Source organism: Suricata suricatta, chromosome X (assembly GCF_006229205.1).
Source record: "Suricata suricatta isolate VVHF042 chromosome X, meerkat_22Aug2017_6uvM2_HiC, whole genome shotgun sequence".
NCBI classification, from domain to species: domain Eukaryota; kingdom Metazoa; phylum Chordata; class Mammalia; order Carnivora; family Herpestidae; genus Suricata; species Suricata suricatta.
In genome coordinates, this window is record NC_043717.1 from 79,212,506 (window position 1) to 79,229,238 (window position 16,733).

Genomic DNA, 16,733 nt, shown 5'->3' on the forward strand with positions numbered 1-16,733 from the left:
AGAAATCCAGCACTGGAACGACGAACGGAAATTTGCCATGCTCAGTGAAGAGGGAGCGGAGGTTCAGGAAGTCATTGAATTTGGTTATCTGAGCAAATTCTTTAAACTGATTTACTCATGACTCAAATTTGCATCGAGCTCCTACTAGATGCTAGGTACTGTGTTACCTAAAGACAAAGTAATGAACAAGACATATTAAAATCCGTGATCTAAGGAATGTTAAAGTGGTATGGGGCCTCTTGCAATAATGTGGATGGAACTAAAGGGCATTATGCTAAGCGAAATTATCCAGTCAGAGAAAGACAAATATCATATGACTTCACTCAAATGTGGAATTCAAGATACAAAATAGATGAACATAAGGGAAGGGAAGCAGAAATAATGTAAAAACAGAGAGGGACAAAACATAACAGAATCTTAAAAACAAAGAACAAACAGAGGGTTGCTGGAGAGGTCGTGGATGGGGGGATGGGCTGAATGGGTAAGGGGCATTAAAGAAAACCCTTGTAGGATGAGCACTGGGTGTTATACATAGGGGATGAATCACTGGAATCTAGTCCTGAAATCATTATTGCATTATATGCTAACTAACTTGAATGTAAATTAAAAAATAAAAACAAATAAATAAGAAAAGTTTAATCACTGTATCATACACCTGCAACTATTGTAACAATGTGTCAATTACTCAAATTAAAATGGTTTTTAAACCTTTTTAATATTGACTTATTTTTGAGAGAGAGAGACATGATGATCACGGGAGGGTCAGAGAGTGAGGGAGACACAGAAATCTGAAGCACGCTCCAGGTTCCGAGCTGTCAGAACCCACAATTTATAAGATCACGGTCTGAGCCAAATTCGGACACTTAACTGACTAAGCCACCCAAGCACCCCTAAAATAATTTTTAATTAATAAATGAAATTTCTTTTTAAATGTCTTATTTATTTTTGAGAGAGAGAGAGACAGAGTGTGAGTGGGTCAGGGGCATAGACAGAGGGAGACACAGAGTCCGAAGCAGGCTCCAGGCTCCGAGCTGTCAGCACAGAGCTTAACATGAGGCTCAAACCCACGAACTGTGAGATCATGACCTGAACTGAAGTCAAGGCTTAACCAACTGAGCCACCTAGATTACCCATAAATAAATGAAATTTCAATTTGGTTTATCAAAAAAAGTGACTAGTCTTACCAATGATTTGAATATGAAAAATAAATTAAAAATAAAAGATGACACCAGTTTCGTATCATGCGCACCTGAATGGATACTATTAATCTTTATTCCTATGAGTATGAATGTGTTTGAGGCCAGAGTACAGAATCAATAGTTCTTTTTTTTAGTGTTTCTTTATTTATTTTGAGAGAGAGAGAGTGCGTGTGGAAGGGGCAGAGAGAATCTCAACCAGGCTTTGCGTGATTAGTGCAGAGCCCAACGCTGGGCTCAAACTAATGAACCGTGAGATCATGACCTGAGTCAAAGATGAACGCTTAACTCACTGATCCACCCAGGAACCTGTAAAATCGATAGTTCTTTATTGGCTATTTTAGGATTGAGATGTCTGATATACTACAATATGATGTTAAGAGGCAACCGGATACATTTGTCTGAAACTCAGTAAACAGTTGCGTTAAAGATAAATGTTCTAAGTCTACAGAATAGTGTGGTTCTCAACTCGTGCTGCAAATGAGAATAATCTCAGGCAGATCATGAGCAGGGGAGGGGCAGAGAGAGAGGGAGACACAGAATCAGAAGCAGGCTCCAGGCACTGAGCTGTCAGCACAGAGCCTGGCGCAGGGCTTCGAATCCACAGACTGTGAGATCATGACCTGAGCCGAAGTCTGATGCTCAACCAACTGAGCCACCCAGGCACCTATGGCACTGGCAGTTTTTAAGTGCTCCCTAGGTGATTCTATATTGTAGCTATGGCTGAGAAGCATTGACAAAGTTAGAAATGGAGGAATTCTCCAAAAGAGAAAGAGTAAACAGAGAAGGCACAGGAATGAGACCTAAAGAGCAAAAGCTTTCAAAATTGGGATTTATGAGCCATCTGTATCATAATCTTTGGTGTCACTGGCCAAAGATAAGTTCTTGGGTTTAATCCAGAGCTCTAAAATTAGAACTTCTGAGAATGCCCAAGAATCTGCGTTTTAACAAGCTTTCAAAGTGATTTTTAATGTATACTAAAGTTTGAGAACCACTCATTTAGAAGTAGGGGAAGAATAGCCAAGAGAATGGGGAGGCAAACTGGGAGAATACAGCGTCCTAGAGATATAAGAGGGCAATGTTGCAAGGAGGGAGAGGCCAGTGATGATGAATGCTGGTGAGAGGTCAAAAGAGATGATGAGAATAAAGACCATATCTGGAAACACTGAGATAATGGTGATTTTAGCAAGAACAATAATCGTCAGCTAAGTGGGGAAATAGGGAAGAACAGAGGGGACAGAAGGAGGCATGCGAGGTGAGGAAGCGGAGACAGCTTTAAGGAGTTTTCTAAGAGATGTGGTTTTACAGGCAAGTAGAAAAAGCAGCCAACTGCTGGAAGTACTGTGGGGGTTTTGTGATTGTTTTCAAATAGCATGTGTTTTCATGTTGATGGTAACAAGGTGGAGACAAGAAAATGAACTAACAACAAGAAAGGGGAAGGGTGGTGAGGGTCATGGAGGGCGGCACTTGTGGGGAAGAGCACTGGGTGTTATATGGAAACCAACTTGGCAATAAACTTAATAAAAATAAATAAATAAATAAATAAATAAAGGCAAAGTACAGTGTTGTTGTTTTTTCTTCAGAGAATAAGTGGCCTTTGATTAAATGGAAAGATACATCTTCTATTGTAAGAGTCCTGAATAACCCAACAGTTGTAAGGGTAGTTAAAGTTGCGAGTGGAAAGATTAGGGAGTTCCCAACTGATCATTTCTACTTACTAAATGAAATGTAAAGCAAACTCACCAACTAAGAAAACGTGGGGATGAATCTAAAGACCTGAAAAATTTATAATTTGTATAAATTACCTCTAGTCGGACCACTGAGAAAGCATTCCACCTCAAAATGAAATGTTTAATTAGGTAGGAATCATATTAAAGTTACTTTGTTGCTAAGGAGATAATTAGTACCTTCTGGTTTAAAGCAACCTCTTCTGCATTCGAGTGGAAACCTGGAATTTCGACTGAGCAACTGTTAGATTTGTAAATAGATGATACTCACTCATAAAGGAAGTGTGGTACCTACCTATAGGTAATCCTGTGGCCAAGCAATATATGGCTTCCATCTGAATTAGGATATAATTTTCACAACAAACTATCTTTGGCCATCTGCACATTTAATATCCAAATGGAGGAAACCTACGTCACATAAGAGCTATGCTGGGCAATCTACACAATTCCCATTTCATCTACTCTAGGTAGTAGCCATATAGACAGGTTACGTTAGCACAAAGTTCCATAGCTAGTACCGCAATTTGTGATGAAAAGGTCTGTCTTACAAAGGGTATGCTCTGTGCACAATACACAACAGAGATTATTACACTTATGGTACTGTGAATGCAGCATTGAAGGGTCTCCAAAGCCTAGGTAAACAGTGATCCTCGTGCACAAATATATTCCTTATCTGACAGGAGACTGAGACCTAAGTGGTTTTTTTTTTTAACGTTTTTATTCATTTTTTGAATGACAGAGAGAGACTGTGAGCAGAGAAAGGGCAGAGAGAGGGAGACACAGAAACCGAAGCAAGCTCCAGGCTCTGAGCTATCAGCCCAGAGCCCAACGCGGGGCTCGAACCTACGAACCGTGAGATCATGACCTGACCCGGAGTGGGATGCTTAACCGACTGAGCCACACAGGAGCCCAGAGACCTAAGTTTTTAATAAAACTGTAGTAATTACCTTGAGTCTGGTTCTTCTGCTTAATTATTCTCTACTCCAACCTATTATATGACCCATGTTCTTTTATCGACCTGATATAGAGGGTTTTTAATTGATTACCTTTATTGCAAACCATCAGAGTGAGGTATACATCAAATAGTACGCCATAAGCTCTGAAAGTATTTAAATTTAAGAGTCATAGAAGATGTACGGGCACCTCGATGGCTCGGTTGATTAAGCCTCCGACTTCGGCTCAGGTCCTGATCCCACTGAAGTTCGTGAATTCGAGCCCCGTTTCAGGCTCTATGCTGTCAACTCAGAGCCTGGAGCCTGCTTCAGATTCTGTGTCTCTCTGCCCTTTCCCTGCTCCCACTCTGCCTGTCTCTGTCTCTTCAAAACAAATAATAAAAAACATTAACAAATTTCAAGAATCATAGAAGACTTACAAAGCAGAACTCTTAACCAAGACACTCTATTGGAAGAGTGCCATGACTGTGCGCATGAATGAATCACAGTCTTACTCACCAGCGCACAGCTGGCCCCCAGAACACAATGCCTGGCACACAATCCATACTGAGTAACTCCTCAATGATTCACAACTCAAGTGCTGGGACATGTCATGGTGCCTAACATGTATTATTTCAAGGTTTTCATTAAATTTCTCCATATAAGAAAAATAATTAAAATGCAAATATATATGAGCTAATATACTGTTTAGATATACACAGAAGACAGATATATGCATATGCCACAGAGCAAATATAGCTTAAAATACATAAATAAGCAAGTGAAAGATGCATAACAATCCCTTAGGAGGAACACAGAACTTGATTTCCAAGAGGTGATGTGGTAGAATAAACATTTTTTGATGTTGGACAGACTTACACTCCTCGACTTCCACCTATGATATGGGTAAATTTGGGCATATTTCTTAACCTCTGGACTAGTTTTCCTCATCTATAAAACTAAAATAATTACAGTATCCATCTCACTGGGTTACTCTGAGGATTACGTCAGATAATACTTGAAAAGATACAGTATAATGCTATGCACATAGTAAGAATTCAATAAATATTAGATCTTATTTTTTAATAGTTCCACATCATCCCTTTATCAACAAGACCTTATTTTATTAGGTCTGGCTGAAAAACACTTAGGTCTGGGCCACAAAGCAAAACAAGATTACTTCTGGTGTTCCCTTCTACTTTTTTATATTTATTTATTATTGAGAGACAGAGAGAGACAGAGCAGGAACGGGGTAGGGGCAGAGAGAGGAGACACAGAATGCGAAGCAAGCTCCAGGCTCTGAGCAAGCTGTCTGCACAGAACCTGATGTGGGGGGGAGGGGGGGCGCGAACCCATGAACCATGAGATCATGACCTGAGCTGAAGTCAGTCGCTCAACTGGCTGAGGGGTTCCTCAGGTGTTCCCTTCTTTCACTACTGTAGACTAACCAGGCTGAAAAGTACAGAAGCAACGTCAAGAGCCAACTTGGTTTATGCAAAGATGTAGGAGAAAGAAAAATGCTTCCGTTTGTATTTATCAGCATCAACTGTGTTCCTGATAGAGAAAACAATTTGGAAATATCAGATAGTTCAAGAGAATGAAAGAGCAATTAAAGAATCAGGTTCCTACTGACAAAAATCTTACCAATATAATTTTCATATAATATAAAAAACACCTAGAAACAAGTACAGAAAATAATGAAATTTCTCCTTGCACTATATTGTCTGTTAAAAAAATACGTTTGATTAAGATTTCCATAGGACAAAATCTTAAAAAAGTCAAACCATAAACATAAAAGCATTACATTTAAACTAACATAAAATATTCTAAAACTTTATTCTGAGAAAGATTTAAAAAATGACTGCTTTAGAAATAAGCTATTTCAGAAATATATGTAATTTTATGTAATATATTGTTTTATGTATAAAATTTTAAAATCTGTAAACGAATATGTTTCCTCCATGCAAATATAATATACAATTATTCAACTAAATAGGATTATTTTTCAGAGAAACATGATTGTTGGGACCAGCCAGCAGAAATGAATTTCCAATGACAAATGTAGTGCTGGGAAGTACACTTTAAAAATTACCTTGCAGGGCACTTGTGGCTCAGTGGGTTAAGCGTTTGACTTCAGCTCAGGTCATGATCACACAGTTCATGAGTTCAAGCCCCACATCAGGCTTCACACTGACAGTGCAGAGCCTGCTTGGGATTCTTGCTCTCTGCCCCTCGCCACCCTCCTATGCTCTCTCTCTTAAAGTAAATAAACTTTTAAAAAAATTCACTTGTGGGGCGCCTGGGTGGCTCAATTGATTAAGCTTCTTACTTCAGCTCAGGTCCTGATCTCACTGCTTGTGGGTTTGAGCCCCGCATCGGGCTCTGTGCTGCAGCTCAGAGCCTGAAGCCTGCTTCAAATTGTTTCTACCTCTCTCTGCCCTCCCCCACTTGTGCTCGGTCATTTTCTGTCTCTTAAAAATGAATAAATGTTAAAAAGAAATTTTTTTTAAAAATTTACTTGCAAAATAGGAGCATGAAGAATGATAATTTCAACAGCAAAATTTAATGTTATAAACATAGATTAAGTATTTATTTTGATGCAACAGCCAAACAGCAACAGACTTACTTTGTAAAGCTCCGAACAAAAAGACCATGTCTTCATCATCTCCATACCACTAGTGTCGACAACACCAACACCAGGTTTCTTTAATTATTGAAGTAGAACTGACCCAAAATGTTATGTTAGTTTCAGGTGTATAACCTATCGATTCTTCAATTCCGTACAGTACTCAATGTTCACCACGAGAAGTGTCCGTTCCATCTATCACCATACAATGTTATTAGAATATTACGGACTATATTCTTTATGTTGTACTTGTTATCCTTGTGACATTTTTATTTGATAATTGGAAGTTTGCCATGCTTAAACCCTTTTATCTATTTCACCCATCCCCACATCCACCTCCGCCCCGGCAGCCACCAGTTTGTTCTCTGTACTTAAGAGTTTGGTTTTTGTTTGTTTGTGTGTATTTCACATAGAAGGGAAATCATGTCTGACTTACTTCACTTAGCACAATACCCTCAAGGTCCATCCAGGTTGTCACAAAAGACAAGGTCCCATTTTTTTTATGCAGCAGACTAATCTTATATCACACACACACACACACACACACACACACACACACACACACGCTTCTTTATCCAATTCATCTATCAATGGACATGTAGGTTGCTTCCATATCTTGACTACTGTAAATAACGCTGCAGTAACCATAGACATACACATAACTTTGCAAATTAGCATTTTTGTTTTCTTTGGGTAAATACTCAGAAGTAGAATGACTGGATCATATGGTATTGCTATTTTTCATTTTCTGAGGAACCTGCACTGTTTTCCAGTGGCTCCATCAATTTACATTCTCACCAAGAGTGCATGAGGGTTCCCTTTCCTCCATATCCTTATCAACACTTGATATTTTTCTGTTTGATTCTAGCCATTCTGACTGATTAGAAGTGATGTCTCGTTATGGTTTTAATTTGCATTTCCCTGATGATGAGTGATGTCAAGCAACTTTCATGTGTCTGTTGGCTATCAGTATGTCTTTGGAAAAATACCTGTTTAGGTTCTCTACTCATGTTAATGGTCCAACTTTTCATTTAATCTAGTTAGCTAACATGGAATACCAGTTTTGGGAGTAGAATTTAGTGATTTATCACTTACATAGAACATCCAGTGTTCATCCCAACAAGGTGCCCTCCTTAATGCCCTTCACCCATTTAGCCCATCCTCTACCCACCTCCGTTCCAGCAACCCTTAGCTTGTTTTCTAGTTAGGAGTCTCTCTTATGGTTTGCTTCCATCTCTCTCTCTCTCTTTTTTTAATTTCCCCTAAGTTCATCTGTTTGTTTCCTAAATTCCACATATGAGTGAAATCATATGGTATGTGTTCTTCCCTGACTGACTTACTTCACTTAGAATACACTGTAGCTCCATCTACATCACTGCAAATGGCAAGATTTCATTCTTTTTGATGGCTGAGTAATATTCCATTATATATTGTATACCGCCTATTTTTTTTTTAATTTTTAAAAAGTGTTTTATTTCTTTTTGAGAGAAAGAGAGAGACAGCGTGAGCAGGGGAGGGGCAGAGAGAGAGGGAGACACAGAATCTGAAGCAGGCTCCAGGCTCTGAGCTAGCTGTCAGCACAGAGCCCGACATAAGGCTCAAACCCACAAATTGCGAGATCATGATCTGAGCCGAAGCTGGACACTCAACCCACTGAGCCATCCAGGTGCCCCTGTATACCACTTCTTTATCCATTCATCAGTCAATGAACTTTTGGGCTCTTTCCGTACTTTAGCTATTTGGTTGAGAATGCTGCTATAAACATTGGGGTGTATGTGCCCCTTCAAATCAGCATTTTAATATCCTTTGCATAAATCCCTAGTCGTGCACTTACTGGGTTGTAGGGTAGTTCTATTTTTGACTTTTTGAGGGATCGCCAAACTGTTTTCCAGAGTGGCTGCACCAGCTTGCATTCACACCAACAGTGCAAGAGGGTTCCCCTTTATCTGAATCCTTGCCAATATCTGTTGTTTTCTGTGTTAATTTTAGCCCTTCTGACAGGTGTGGTGGTATCTCATTATAGTTTTTTAGTTTATTTATTTTGAGAGAAAGAGAGAGAGAGAGCATAGGGGGTGGAGAGAGAGAGGGAATCCCAAGCATGCTCTGTGCTGTCAGCTCACAGCCCAACATGGGGCCTGATCTCACAAACCGATACCAAGAGTGCGACACTTAGCCAACTGTGCCACCGAGGTGCCCTTCATTGTAGATTTGATTTGTATTTCCCTGATGATGAGTGATGTTGAACATCTTTTCATGTATCTGTTAGCCATATGGATGTTTTCTTTGGAAAAATGTCTATGCATGTCTTCTGCCCATTTCTTAATGGGGTTATTTATATTTTGGGTGTCGAGTTTGACTTTGATAAGTTCTTAAAATATTTTTTAATATTTATTTTTGAGAGAGAGACAGAGACAGAGCACAAGTGGGGAAGGGCAGAGAGAGAGGGAGACACAGAATCTGAAGCAGAATCAAGGCTCTGTGTTGTCAGCACAGAGGCCCCACTCATGGGCCATGAGACCATGACCTGAGTTGAAACTTGATGCTTAACCGACTGATCTACCCAGGTGCCCCAACTTTGATAAGTTCTTTATAGATTTTGCAGGAGGAAAGAATATCCAATAGAAACAAGACAGTCTCTTCAACAAATGGTGTTGGGAAAACTGGACAGCAACATGCAAAAGGATGAAACTGGACCGCTTCCTTATGCCAGACACAAAAATAAATTCAAAATGGATGAAAGAAAAAAAATGGATAAAAGACCTAAATGTGAGACAGGAAACTGAAAGTCCTAGAGGAGAACACAGGGAGCAATCCTTTGACATTGGTCATAGCAACTCCTTAACTAGCCATATCTCCTGGAGGCAAGGGAAACAAAAGCAAAAATGAACTACTGGGACCTCATCAAGTTAAAAAGCTTCTGCACAGCGAAGGAAACAATCAACAAAACTAAAAGGCAACCACTGGAATGAGAGGATATTTGCAAATGATATATCTGATAAAGGGTTAATATCAATAATCTATAAAAATACATCAATCTCTGCACATTCTTTAATTGGATTATTCGGGGCTTTTTAAGTGTTGAGTTGTGTAAGTTCTTCACCGATTTTGGATATTAACCCCTTATTGGACATATCATTTGTAAATCTCTTCTCAGTAGGTTGCTTTTTGGTTTTATGATTTCCTTCACTGTACAAAAGCCTTTTATTTTGAGTGTTGCCACAATAGTTTATTTTTGCTTTCATTTTCCTTGCCTAAGGAGACCTATCTATAAATACGTTGCTAAGGCCGATGTCCAAGAAATGGTCTATTTTTTCATTTCAGTGTTTTATAGAGTTTTAGGTCTAACACATTTAGGTCTTTAACACATTTTGAGTCTCCTTTTGTGTTTGGTATAAGAAAGTGATCCATTTTTATTCTTCTACATGTTGGGGTCCAGTTTTCCCAGCACCATTTGTTGAAGATACTGTCCTTTATCCATTGTACTTTCTGGTCACTTTTATCATAGATTAATTAACCATACAGGTATGGGTTTATTTGGGGGCTCTCTACCTTATAATTCTGGGCCTCAGCTTCCTCAAAAATGCAAGAGTAGCAGTACACAAATTCTAAAAGCTTTTATGGCATTTAATTTTTTGTGATTATTTCTAAGAGTGTATCATGAGTTAGGCTTTATCTTATTCCATACACCTGGAAATTTTGGTGGTACACAATAACAAGAAATTATACGAGTACTTTGTATATTGGTACACTTGCACATTTGGTATATTTGTACATCTTGTTAAACATGTGTATTTTAGGGGTGCCTGGGTGGCTCAGTCAGTTAAGGTTGTGACTTCGGCTCAGGTCATGATCTCACTATTCGTGGGTTCAAGCCCCGCGTTGGGCTCTGTGCTGACACCTCAGAGCCTGGAGCCTTCTTCAGATTCTGTGTCTCCCTCTCTCTCTGACCCTCCCCTGCTCGCACTGTCTCTCTCTATCTCTCAAAAATAAATTAAAAAAATCAATTTTTTTAATGTTTTATAAATATTGTTTCTTCACTAGTAAGCATGCTTATATGCAATTAAATATTATTTATAATTTAGGTTACACCATAACACTAATTTCTACTAATACTAAATTAATCTTAAATTTTAAAGATTATTGAGAAATAAACTTAAGTAAAAATATATAAATTTCATTATTTATAATTCAATGATAAAAAAGCACCTAGTTTGATGTTTCACATGATTCTGCTCTCCCTTCTTTAAATTTAATTATTAACCTTCCCATATTTTCATCAGAGTAAATGAGTCATCTTGCCACAGAAGACATTCAGCTGCCCTTAGTAATTCAGGGTAACTTGTATTTTAATTAGATTTTTAATGGACAATTTACCACGTGCTTTGGAAGGCATTAAAATAAGTGAAATGTCCAAATATTTTTGGTTAATGTAATTTACTTTACCATAAAAAAGGGTATGAAATAGGGGTGCCTGCGTGGCTCAGTCGGTTATGCCACCAAATCTTGATCTCGGCTCAGGTCACGATCTCACGGTTTTGAGATCAAGCCCCACGTTGGGCTCTGCACTGACAACATGGAACCTGCCTGGGATTCTTTCTCCCTCCCTCTCTCTCCCTCTCTCCCTTTCATGCTCTCTCTCTCTCTCTCTCTCTCTCTCTCTCTCTCAAAATAAATAAACACTAAAAAAAGGAATGAAATAAATAAGTATCATTTCCTATTTGTTTAGAAGGGACATAATCTGTAACTGAAAGTGATAACTCTGATTAAAAAATCATAAATTGGGGTGCCTTGGTGGCTCAGTCAGTTAAGCTTCCAACTTTAGCTCAGGTTATGAACACGCAGTTCGTGGGTTCAAGCCCTGCTTCAGGCTCTGTTCTGACAGCTCAATGCCTGGAGCCTGGTTCAGATTCTGTGTCTCCCACTCTCTCTGTGCCTCCCCCTCTTGTGCTCTGTCTCTCTCTCTCTCAAAAATAAATATTTTGAAAAATCATAAACATTTAAAATTAAGTATATATTTGTATCTGGCCCAAATTTTGTATTCATCATGGTAGCCTGAAAGAGTAAGTATTCTTTGAACTTGAAACTGAAAGAAGAGTTTCTGCCTAGCAAGAGGAGAATGAATTAACATCAACACCATGAAAAATAAGTGTAGTTTTCTAAGCATTCCAAAAGAGGAACATGTTTGCACTGATATTTGCTACTTGAACATTATATTAACTTGTTTGGGTTTTATAAATATCTTATTATCCATGTGACTAATTTACTTTAAAATTACATGGTCATGTGTGCTTAAAATAGATTTTAAAAGAAAATAAAAATAGTATTAATCAGAGCATAAAGCACATCTCTTATGGAAGTTTATTTATTTATTTATTTTGAGAGAGACAGAGACAGAGGGAGAGAGAGAATCCCAAGCAGGCTCTGCACTGTCAGCACAGGGCCCGCCGCGGAGCTCCATCTCATGTATTGAGAGACCATGACGTGAGCCAAGATCAAGAGTTGGAGGCTTAACCCACTGAGCCATCAGGCACCCAAAGCACATCTTTTAAAACCACAAAAGAGGGGGAAAGGGTTGGGGGAATGGGTTAAATAGGCAATGGGGAGTGCACTTAGGAGGGCACTTGCGATGAGTACCAGCTGACGTATGGGAAGTGTTGAAACCCCATCTGTACGCCTGACACTAATATAACACTGTATGTTAACTACCTGGAATGAATATAAAACTTTAAAAAGTAATTAAGTAAAGCCATAAAAGAAAATCCAAAAGTCCTTCGTAAAGTAGAACACATTTCAGGACAGAGACCTATTAAAAATGCTAAGTACCTGTTACCGAGACCTTGAATCATCACTTAAAATATTGAACTACTATTGTATAATAAACTGATATTGATATAAAGCTTGAACAACCATAAGGCCTTATTACTAAAACTGGTCACTCAACCAGCAGGATCAGCATCACTTGGGAGCTTGTTAGAAATGGAGAATCTCAAAGCCCCCACCCCTGAACTGTTGAACCAATGGGTATTTGGTTAATAAGGTCACTAGGTGATCCACAGGCATATTAAAGTTTAGGTATCACTGTCCTATATAGTATAAATAAATTATACAGCATTACTTATTTCTCTGCATTAGAAGTTACTGAGATATCTGAACAAAGTGCTAGAAAATTCAATTTGCCATCTTAAAAATCTATTTCTGTTGATATATTTACATATGTACATACCTAATAAATTTCTTGCTTTATTTAGGTAGACCCTTGATGAATATTAATGGCATACAGTAAAAATTATTAACTTTCCCTAATCTTAAAGTGGCAGGGTAATAAATATGATGTATTTGAAAGTCAAAGAAAAGAGTTTACAATAGTTTCTTCAAAAAATTTTTTAAAAGATCACATTTTAAAGCAACTTCTCTTTTCACAAAGTGTGGTAACTTTCAAATGATTCAATCAGCAACTTCCCATCCTAAACTACTGATGTCAGAATTCTCGTAACTTGGAAAAACTCTGAATTTCCAATGCAGTAAGACTCTCCTTGGCTAAAAAAGCCAAAGCCTTAACACACACACACACACACACACACACACACACACACACACACACACACACTGTGGAAAATCTGAGCTATTTAAACACCGTAAGCACAGGAATTTTTTTCATGTTTTAACATGCTGCCTTACAGAACAGAAGATACTTAGGCATTTCGAAATTAATTTAATATACATTAATGTAGCAAAGGGCACTCTGGATGCTGACACAGGTTCCTGAGAACCTTAGAATCACTCTATGTATAACATCAATACTTACTAAAGCAAATAAAAACAATTCAAAGTTCTGTGATAAACCTAGGATACTTTTTTTTAACAACTTATGCCAAGTATTTACTTCTTGAGTACTTCTTTAAATCTCAGACTTGAGGGTAACTATAAAACAGGGGCAATATGATCTTTAGTAATATTTACCTGAATAACTTTCCAGTATTAAGATAAATAATAATTATGAATAAGTGACAGTCATTTTAATGAAATAGGTGGAATTTTTAAAAACTGGAATTACTTGAAATATTTTTTTATCAGACTGCTTAAGGGGATAATTCAATCATATACCTCACACTAAATTCTACAATATAAACAATCACCTATCCTATCTTTTATTTTATGTAACGGTTTATTTGACATTTATGTATATAAAGAGTCTAACTTCTATAAAGGTGATTTATTTTGTGAAGGTATCTTAGGAAATTATTTCTCTAAGAAAAACATTATCTACTGCAAATAACATGATGGAAAGAGAATCTGGACTCTTAAACAACTTATGTGGAATATCCACCTGAGGTCTACTTTTCCACAGTAGAGAATATAAACACAAGCTATCAAAAAGATGGACGCTGTGATGTTGAGAAGAAGTAAAGAGAGAGAAAAGAAATCTCAGACTTTAATTTTTTCATTCAACTTTATCCACAGTTTGCATCGGTAATATACATTTAGTGTTCCATTTATTTTTAAATGCATCAGAAAATCAATTATGATAGATCTGTGACCAATACAAAGATTTCTGGATTCTTCAAAAAAGTCACTTAGAAAACTTGATAAACTAGCATTCTGTAAAGATCATTATTAAACAAATGGCAATGCATTTTTACTCCTTATTTCAATTCTAACATATCCAACATCACTTCTTTCTTGTGCCATACAGTAATAAAATTTAGCAGAAGTAGCTATCTACTACATTTGTTAGGGCCTAATAAAATATTTGTTTGCTCTATTTAACCCCTTCAAATCACAAATCCAATTCAAATAATTATAATCATTCTTCATTCAATAAGTGATGAAGTAAATGTAAAATAACCATAAAAACTATTTAGAATAAAATTTACACTTACTTTGAAAACTACGAAAAGAGATACATCAGAGCCTTGATCAAATGTGTCCTCGGGGACTATGCTGAGAACCTGACTCAGAGGCGGTACTGTCTTTTGGCGCAGAGCAGCCAGACTGACATGAGGTGACCCTCAGATGGATGGACCCATCTTACAAGGAATTTCGCTTTCCAGTTGAGAACGCCGTAAGGAAGGTTCTGCTGTATTTTCCCTTTAAAGTAAGTGAAATGCAATAAGGAAATGGCCTATAATTTCACTAATATTTCAATGAGAAACAGGAAAATACTTGTAAAATAATGACATCTAGATTGATCACGAAGAGGAATCCTACAGCATGGTAACTATGAAAGCAGTATGAATCACTGCTGTGGCTCTGAATGGTCACTTCATTTGACACCGTCAAATGTGCACAATAAAACTAACAACTTAAGATATTTATTTGCCATTTCTTACCTTTATTACCCAAGTTTTCAGTAGGGAGATTGATTATGCCAATGAAGTTTTTTTTAGATCCAACTGAAAAATAGTAGCTAATTAGCTCAAATATTTAAAGTAATAAATTACTAATCTTTATTTTTAAACCTTATAGTGATAAGAAGCTTTAATTTGTTAAAAGCTCCAATTTCACACTCGGGAAATGTAAAGAACACATGTGTATTCTAATGCCAAAATGTAATTATATGGCTTCCTGCCAACTGATCAATAAAAGTAGAGTTGTTTCTAAACCAACCCTTACTATACCGTTTGGCACACTAGTTTTTACCTTTTATATATACCCTTTGAAATACCCAGGCCAACACTTTTAATGAGTTGCATCCATATTAAGAGGTAACAAGTGCAAATAATCACATATTTAAGATATGGTACTTGCTTGGCTACTACAAAAGTAATTATACTAAGGTTCTTCTAGAGCAAACTGAGTTGTTACAGTAATGTTTTTGAAAAATTCCTGCACTACTACCAACATAAATTTACCCATCTCCGAATTAAACAAGGACTTTAGGTGACATAGCATACTTATGACAATATTTATAGAATGGTCTGTGTTTAATTCAACATCATGTTAATTGAGGATCATAAGATTTACAGGATCCACAAATGGCCAGATTTCATTAAAAAAAAAAAACCTATTCTTCAACTGCTGCTCTGTGAATCTGAATAAAACTAATGGTAACCGCAGCATGCTGACTCAAAGTCCAGACATAAATTCCAACTTCGGCAGTTTTATCACCATGTCCTTGATAATCAGTACTTTGCTACTTCTCAAAAACCTTACTGCTTTGTGTAACATTTTCAATACAGAAATAAAATACTCTTCAAATAATACATTTTAAAAGATGATTAAGTTTTGCAAAATTAAATAGCATAAATTAAGCATATTAACATTGGGTTTTTTTTTTGACAACATGACATAACCAATTTAAGGAAAACTGCAATGGACTAAATAAAAAACCACAAATGCCACAATGTGAGGCACATTTAAATCCTCACATATAACTGACCTTCCAAAATCTACTAAAATACTTTAAAGTTCCATTGATTCCATTAATACAAAAAAGAAGTTGCAAAAATGCTTAAGACTATGTAAGAGTCGTCAGTTACACAGGCACTTCACATGTAAACAGTCTACAGTACAACTGAAAATATTTTGGCACCCACCTATAATACTAAAAGAATTTAATATAAAGCCAGAGTTCTGCATTTTCTACTCATTTTTTTTGTCTAGAAAACTAAGACCAAAGATTGAAGAAACTGTGTATAAACTAGAAGTAGAAGTGTATTAAATAACTCAAATATAGAATAGTTGTAAATCGGTAAAAAAATGATTACCTCATCCAGGTGTTTACTAGTATGCTCTGATATAAAAAATTAAACCTAATGTGATTAGTAAGTTGAAACCACATCTTAAATTTAGTATCAATCTGGTTTTTGAAAAATAATCAAGGTTATCAACTGACTCCGTAAAAAGAGATTTTGAATTTATCAAAAACTCTTACTAAGTTAATCCAGCTTTCCCCCCAAAAGAAGTTTGGGCAATTCAAACTTTAATTTTGATGTTTTTACGTCATTTTTTTAAACCTATGGATTGACCTAATAAAATTATTAATTTTGATTAGACATTCTTATCATGAATTTGAGATATTTCAAATCACTTCAAACAAATGAAACTAAACACTTATAATTTTGAGATGTTACATCAAGCGGTAGAAAGCTGAGATGCCTTGGTTGTAGGTAATTCAAGAAGAGCCTGCACTGTGACACCGACTTTCACAAGACCTCTCTCTTCCAGAATATGATGAGGCAAACAGAGTCTTTCCTGAAAAACAAAATAAATGCTATCAGAATGTTTGTTTTTTAATAGCACAGTAAAGCCT

General features: G+C 36.9%; 1 protein-coding gene across 2 annotated transcripts in view; it reads right to left on the bottom strand.

Moving 5' to 3' along the window:
- Nucleotides 1–15,850: 15,850 nt before the first annotated feature.
- LRCH2 (leucine rich repeats and calponin homology domain containing 2) overlaps nucleotides 15,851–16,733 on the bottom strand; it is a 109,616-nt gene continuing 108,733 nt past the window's right edge. For both annotated transcript variants that reach the window (XM_029930866.1, XM_029930865.1), the window contains one exon: nucleotides 15,851–16,675. In XM_029930866.1, coding sequence (XP_029786726.1) covers nucleotides 16,556–16,675 — 120 coding nt within the window. In that variant the 3' untranslated portion in view covers nucleotides 15,851–16,555. The remainder of the gene's footprint in view (nucleotides 16,676–16,733) is intronic.